This window comes from Nestor notabilis, unplaced genomic scaffold (genome assembly GCF_000696875.1).
Source record: "Nestor notabilis isolate BGI_N333 unplaced genomic scaffold, ASM69687v1 scaffold35985, whole genome shotgun sequence".
NCBI lineage: Eukaryota > Metazoa > Chordata > Aves > Psittaciformes > Psittacidae > Nestor > Nestor notabilis.
Genome location: NW_009928532.1, coordinates 1 through 7,459, shown reverse-complemented (window position 1 = coordinate 7,459; position 7,459 = coordinate 1). Strand labels below are relative to the sequence as shown.

At 40.1% G+C, this 7,459-nt stretch overlaps 1 protein-coding gene across 2 annotated transcripts in view; it reads right to left on the bottom strand.

The window, feature by feature from the left end:
• The window catches only part of TBP (TATA box binding protein), an 8,139-nt gene extending 1,996 nt beyond the window's left edge, over positions 1 to 6,143 (bottom strand). The window contains exons 1-5 of one of the 2 annotated variants that reach the window (XM_010014533.1): positions 5,899 to 6,143; positions 4,905 to 5,236; positions 3,448 to 3,535; positions 1,329 to 1,420; positions 4 to 168 (exon numbers count right to left, since the gene is read on the bottom strand). In XM_010014533.1, the coding sequence (XP_010012835.1) occupies positions 4 to 168; positions 1,329 to 1,420; positions 3,448 to 3,535; positions 4,905 to 5,236; positions 5,899 to 5,952 (731 nt within the window). In that variant the 5' untranslated portion in view covers positions 5,953 to 6,143. The remainder of the gene's footprint in view (positions 1 to 3; positions 169 to 1,328; positions 1,421 to 3,447; positions 3,536 to 4,904; positions 5,237 to 5,898) is intronic. The other variant, XM_010014534.1, reaches the window with a different exon arrangement.
• Positions 6,144 to 7,459: the final 1,316 nt, after the last annotated feature.

Here is a 7,459-nt window from a genome sequence, read left to right as displayed (position 1 = left end):
CTGCTGAACTGCTGGTGTGTGAGTACCAATCCTTCTAATCGGATGGGGAATTTCACATCGCAGCTACCCACCATGTTCTGAATCTTAAAATCCAAAAATTTTGCAGGAAAACCCAGTTTCTGAACAACTCTTGCATACTTCCTTGCTGCCAATCTGGATTGCTCCTCACTGAAGTGAGAAAAGGATAACCATATTATTTCCTCATTTAAGTATTACTTGAAGCAAATAGCATTGAACCACAAATAACTGGGAAAAAAATATCTGTGTTGAGGAGGAGGGGAGCACCACATGCAAAAGTTTTACATCCAAAATTAACAACTAGCACTGGTTTGCATGCTGATTTTGATATTAGGACCTGGATCATCACTAACATTGCACTCACTGTTCACGAGGCAGAAAACAGCAAATTATAAATCCACACATTTCACACTCTTAAAATACTGTCACAGTCTCTCTAATGGGATGTGAAAACTGTTACTTAAGTATTCAGCATACAACAGCTTTGAGCTACTACTGCTAGAAAATGTGTATTTCTAGAAGAATCTGTGAACTGCCAAGCCCCCCCGCTTGATTCAGCCCAGGTGTTCAAACATGGGTTTAACACGTGTTGTTGCAGAACTTGGTTTGCTTCAGTTTTGTAAATAGCTCAGGATACAGTTGTTCCTAACACAGAACATGACAACTTGAACTTCAAGTGTCACCAGGCAGTGAAAGCATTTCCTGTACAGCTCTATTCATTCATCTCTGCTCATTAGCTTATTCCTTCTGGATTCCTAACGGATTTCTTCAGAGCAGAATTTCTGTTCTGCCCACTGGAGTTAAGCTTATGTTTAGTTTTCAATTCTTACGCTTCAATGATCATGTGAAAAGATCAAACTACAGAGACCAGAGACTTGGAGCTGTTGGTCTGGGATGAATTAAACAATTCAAATACAAAATCACTCTTCTGCCACCTCTCCTACAGTTGAAGCAGTTCCAGTGCAGCATCAGCACAATTTTTAAATTATTAGAAAAAAAACCTGGTAACTGCAAAGCCAAAGAAGTGAATGTAACAACCTCCACAAACCAATTTATCGGACTGTATGAAAGAGCTTCAGAAATGGAACTACCATTTCCCCTTTCATAAGAAGTCCTTTCAGCCATGAAAGGACATTTTGTGTGGGAGAGTGTATCAGCCTATTGAAATAGCTGGGAAGCAAGCTTAGTCCTACCTGCACAACTTTGTTGTATATATACAAATACTGTATACTAATAATAGTACTTCTAAAGCATCATGGTACAGGAGAAAAGACAGCCTAAATTAGTTTACTTGTAATACTTAAACATACCTTTTTGCTCCTGTGCAAACCATTTTTCCAGAGCTGAATATAAGTGCAGTAGTACGTGGCTCTCTTATTCTCATAATAACAGCAGCAAAACGCTGAAATGTGAGTGTTGAGACTATTAATGATACATTGATATGATCGTTACATTAAAACCAAATTTGCATAATCTAAGTAGCAAGTTAGTATTTCTTTGCAATGCAGTGTAAGTTCAAACACACTTAGGGATCACTCAAAATTTACTTGAAATGCTTAAATCATAAGTAGCTTCAAACACACATGTAAGAGGCGAAGTCAGACACGAAGGATATTTAATACTGCATTCCTTTTTTACTAAGCTCATCTCTCATTACTGTATATGCAACATATAAATAATGTTAACATTTGCAACAGAGCAATAGTGATGATCTTGAAAATAAATCAAACCAAAATTTCCTCCACATCTCTTGAAATCAGATCTGTTATAAGCAGGATGGAAGACTATCTATCTGCAAATATTTTATGATCTGTTTTGTTTCTGTGTCTTAAAAGACTGGACAGTGTAAGAATACCAGCAAACAACAAAGTTCTGTGTAAACAGAAGCCACCACAGTAAAACACAGCAGCCCAGTTAGCTCTAGCTGTTTATTCCAAGTATATTCCAAGTACTGTAACATCTCCGCATTTCCAAACATTCTTAAACTCTTTGAAGCAAGAGGTACTGGAAACTGATGCGGACACACCCCTGTTTGTCTGTTAAATTTAACCTAGACCAGCTCACCATGCAGCCCCATAAGCTGTTCTGATGACACAACCTAGGCGGTAGCGTGGGTTACCTACCCGTGCATTTCTCAAAATATGGCTGAAATAATACAGCCAAGCAACATCTTCCTTGATAGATGAATGTACTGACTAAATGTAAAGAGCACGTTACATAACTCTTCTGTCTCTCTGCTGTGGAAAACAGCATTTTGTATTGGTTATTCTAGCCTACAAGTTTTATAGCCACCTACCCCTTAATTTACCCACCTACCTTAAATTACCATGGCATGCTCAGATTTTTTTCTGTGCTAATATCTTACATGCAATTATCTAACAGCACTGCTGATACAAACTTACAGCAACGGTTATTTATCACATATGCCTGCACACATGCTTTAATCTTCCAGAGCAGAGTTCAGGTAAACTGCAGCAAAATCCAAAATACTAAAACAAAGCCATCCACCCACAACTGAGGAAAACTGAAGCTTTCCCTAGGCAAGTCAATTCAACTGCATATACAACATCTAAACTTCTATTAGAAATAGTGTCCAACTACCATGGCTGCAAAGGTGACATTTCCAAGAGGAGCCACCCGAAAGAAAAATGAAGTGACTTAATTTTCTTGAATCAACACTCCAGCTCCTCTACTGTTGCTCAGTTTCCCAAGCTAAAAGAATCCCTCTGTTTAACAGACTCCTCTTGAGAATCAGCAGGCAACTTAGAAGTCAGCAAACAAACAAAAAAAGCCAATTTCATTTTGCTGTTCCACCAAACCTAGCCATTGGAAGCAAGGAGGTGACAGGAGTACTGGGGGAAAACACAAAGGAACAGAGCTCAGAGGGGAAGCAAGACTAAAAAATGAGCGAGTGCACTGGGACTACAAGAATTCCAGGGGAACAGCTTGGTGGAAGAAGCCACAACCATGGCTCTGTCAGGAGCCCAGGAGCTGAATTCTTCCTTTCTTTCTCCTTGCTGGGAGATACGGACCAAGACTTCATCATCAGACATTTCACAGTAATACGAGAAAGGAATTTTCTGAGCACCACGAAACAAACGTGTCCATACGAACAGCAGCAGAGGCCAGCTCCACAACAACCAATTTGGCCAGTGTATGACACTGTTGGTTAGGCTCTTCCTAAACGTGCTGTGTTCTTTCTAAATCTACCAAATTACAATGTGGTGTAACACACAGCCACACTGGTATTAAAATGCTTTTTACTAATTTGACAGAATGTTGTAAGTCTATGAAAGATTTCTTTTTTAACTATAGCAGAAAACTGCACCTACAGCAGGAAGGTTTTTCCATCTATTACCGCAAACTACACCCACAACCCGTGCCTTCGACATAGATGATATAAGATAAACTCAAATACAATTCTCTTACCTTGGGATTATATTCAGCATTTCGGGCACGAAGAGCAATAGTTTTTAGGTCAAGTTTGCAACCAAGATTCACTGTGGACACAATATTCCTGAAGACAGTTCAGAGAAATACATTAAAAATACAGTAAAGAATTAATGTGTCTTCCTCATTTTTAACGAATCTTGATCCTTACATATATATATACATACATACAGATAGATAGATAGATAAGATTTTTTATTTGTCTCTCCAAGTGAGTCTGAATGGCATCCTTCCTACTGACAGGAGCACTGAGCAGTGTTTTGGCTCAGGAACCTCCTTTTGTAGGGCAGTAGCTCCTCAGACATAACTGCTGATTCCTTCTGATCTGCCAGCTATTATGAAAAGTGTCTCATGAGAAGAATCTCTATTTCAGTTTAGCAGGAAGAAGTCTTGACCCTGAGAGCCCCCACCACAATCAGGGAAGTGGCTGGAGACAGGAGAAAATAAGGTAACAATAGTACAGTCTGGAACTTTCCTTAGTATGGGAAGAAGAGTTGCATGACTAAATGGGAACAACCCAGGAGGTAAACCCATTGCCAGGCAATAGGGTAAGACGTCTCTGGAAAGTTTAACCTAAGTTCCTAGATGCAAAATTTAACTGCAAACTTGTTTTCTGGGAAGATCCTAAAATATAAAGATCCTCAATGGGGAAAAAAATAAATATGAGGAACTAGTCTTTCAGTGCAAAATTCACGTTATCAACCACTTCTCTTTGGGCCTTCCGTAAATGGCCGTAAGTCTTTTTAAACTGAAGTCCAGTGAAAGTACTTTCATGCTTAAACCCAGAAGCAGTTCTAGCCTTTTCCCCCTCATTACAAAGTCAGCTATAGCCATGAACTAGAAAAGAGGACATAGAATATTAAATACAATTCAGCTCTAGCTCCTAGACTCGCAACTAGTTTCTTCCCCTCTACCCTTCGAATTACTTTTCAGCTGTGACAGTTCCTGTCTTCTGCTTTAATATATCTCATTAACAAAGTTCTGTGTGCAGTGAAGTGGAGCTATTTGCTTTTCTGTGAACAGGTTGCAAGTATCCAGTAAAGTACAGATGAGAATGTTTCCAGGTACGCATGTTTTGAAATACCAGATTATCAACACAGACTACATAGCTAAAGCATAATGAACTCCTGAAGTGCACAGAGGAGTTGAAAGTTACAATTGTGCTAAATGAAAATATAGATAATGTCCTCCACTGGTACGCTTAAAAGATGTATGTTGACGAATCACTAAGAAACGGTTTAGATTACTAAGTGGTTTAGTAATAAAGCTAAGCTAAAAATAAAAGCAAAAATTACTCATATTGCTAGAGAAGTCACATCAATTCTCAGGACCTCCCTTCCCACCAAAATGCAGTACCCAATTCCTGATGTGGCTTTGGTCCCAAACCTTTAAAGGGCTACCTAAGAACATGCTGCACTAACACACAGGGCACTCACTGTAGTTGTGGCACTATCCCAGAGCTCTCAGATGCTGGTGTTGCAGGAGTTATTGGAGTCATCGGAGTCATTGGAGAGGGGTACAGAGGTGTGGTTCCTGGCAAAGGGGCTGTGGTAAGAGTCTGTGAGTGGAAGAGCTGAGGAGTTTGACCAGATGTTCCCTGTGTCGCTTGCTGTGATGTAGATTGCTGTGCTGCCTGTTGCTGCTGCTGCTGCCGCTGCTGTTCCTCTAGGATGGACAGACTGTTGGTGCTCTGGACAGGCTGTGGTGTCAGTCCTGTGCCATATGGCATCATTGGACTAAAAATTGGAAGTCCTGGAGTCATTGCACCCTATAGAAGAGAGCATGAAACAGAAACAGATCCTATTGACACCACGTTGGTTTTAAGAAAAAAAAGTTTTCAGGAGAAGTCTAAAAATAAACCAGCACAAGTTGCTCACACCAAACCTGAGGCATATAGTAGTAATGTTAGTTTATGAAGCTATGTAGTTTCATATAGTTTCAGAAAGCTCTTGAAATGCAGTTCTATAGAATAACATATTACCTCCAAGGATCTGCCAGTTCTAGCATTGTTCATCTCCAGCTAGTGATGCAACATGCTTTTCACACTACCTTGCAAGCATGCCTCAACTTTGACCCACAATTTAACTCGCAATTGTTTGAACAACGACTGTGCCCATCAGATGCATTCACAGCACAGTAACACTCCATTATGTATGTTAATTTAAAGGGCAGACACCAGAATTAAATTATTCTTTCCAACTTGTCAGTCATGTTTCAGCTTAAAGAAACCCTATATATCTGAATGTTACTTATACCTCTGGACATACAAATTGATGGTTTCAAGATTCAGCTTTATACTAGTATTATTCAATACCTAGTACAACTTTTCAGATGTGCAAACAAAAAAATGTGAAATCACATGCAAGAAACAGAAGACACTTCCACAAAGAGATTCAGATGATAGTTGCATATTAAATCATTTGTTTTTACCTGAGGGGAAGCTAAGCCTTGAGCGTAGGGTGGCAAGCTGTTGTTCTGATCCATGATTCCAGTTATTCTTTGGTATGGCCAGAAGTATCTTCTTCAATTAATTTAAATTAACTTCAAATCCTATAGGGTTTTTAGCCCTTCAAAACATTCCAGCAAAGTAGCTTTTTAAGCCAAACTGAAAGTGTTAGGAAGACATCAGCTCCAGAGAAATGTGTGTTACGAGTCTAGGATACTAATCAAAGCCTGCAAAGAGAAAAAGTAGTATCTTGAGAATAATGTCTAAACACAAAACCAAAGAAAGTATCAGCTGCTGAGTTACAAAAGAGACACCCACGTACAAATACATAGAAGAACATTTACACATGCACACACACAAGCATAATCCATAAATATAACCTTTTTCGGGCACATTCTATAGCAACTTTGCAGTCTGCTTGTGCTGAAATCCCTCACACATGAGCAGGCCTCTGTCTAACCAAACCCTCCTCCACAAACAACTCAAGCTGTTAAGGCCTGATCTTGTCCAAGCTTTGCTTTAGCCAGAAAAGCACTGATTTTTTTAGAATTTAATTCCCCTGACTATGAACCAACAAGCTGAGCGACACATTGCTTGGAAGTCTCTTCCTGGCAATTTTAAGGCTTGGGCTTACAAAAATATGTTTTCTTCCATGGGAAAAGCATCACTGGTCAAATCAGAACTAGGAAACTCTCTTCCATCCACTTCCATAACATAAAGCACTAACAGCTTTCAAACAACGACAGGCACTTTATGAGGAAAAAAAGAAATAGGTGAAAGCCAATTTCAGGTACACGAGTGAAATTTTTTTTTTATATGATTTTTTAACTGTACCTCTGTTGCTGTGTTACAAAAATAAACACAAGTGGAGAATTTAAATGCTACACCTTTGTATCAAATATTTTTCCATTAATTTATAGTTTTCTTAACTAGACTATTGTCCAGAAATGCAAGTTTAAGCCAGAGGCAGACCACCTCAAAATCTGAAGAAAGCCTATTCATCCTTTTTCTTTTTTTAAGGTATGAGAGCTCAGAAATACATTAATATTTATCCCGCAGCTGAAAAGGCATGCTTTTTCCCCTCCATGACCATAAGATATTATTATCTTTACCCTCACCGAAGATATCAAACAGAGCATCCAGGTTTTACAACCTAGAGCTGGGTTAACTAGAAGCCTTACCATTACCCTATTAAAATAAAGTCAACTCCTCGACAACCCGGCTGTTTAGTAATAAGTCTAGATACCAGGCATGCCAGAACCCGCAGCCAGGACACCACCTAGGAAGAGGTCCATCTTGCAACCAGCTAACCGCGGCTCGCTCACAGCTCCATTATAAACGAGCGCTGCGGAACGCGTTTGTCGAGGGAACAGAGTCCAGAGGCAAGAGACCCCGGAGAAGACCCGGCGCTACCTCCGAGCGCACTTCCAGGAGCTCTCCCCTAACACCCACCAGCGTTCGGCAGGAGCCAATTTCAAGGTGAGGCCAGCCCTCTTGCTTCTCCCCTCCCGCCCTCGCACCGGCCTCAGCAGCGTGCAGCCCTCC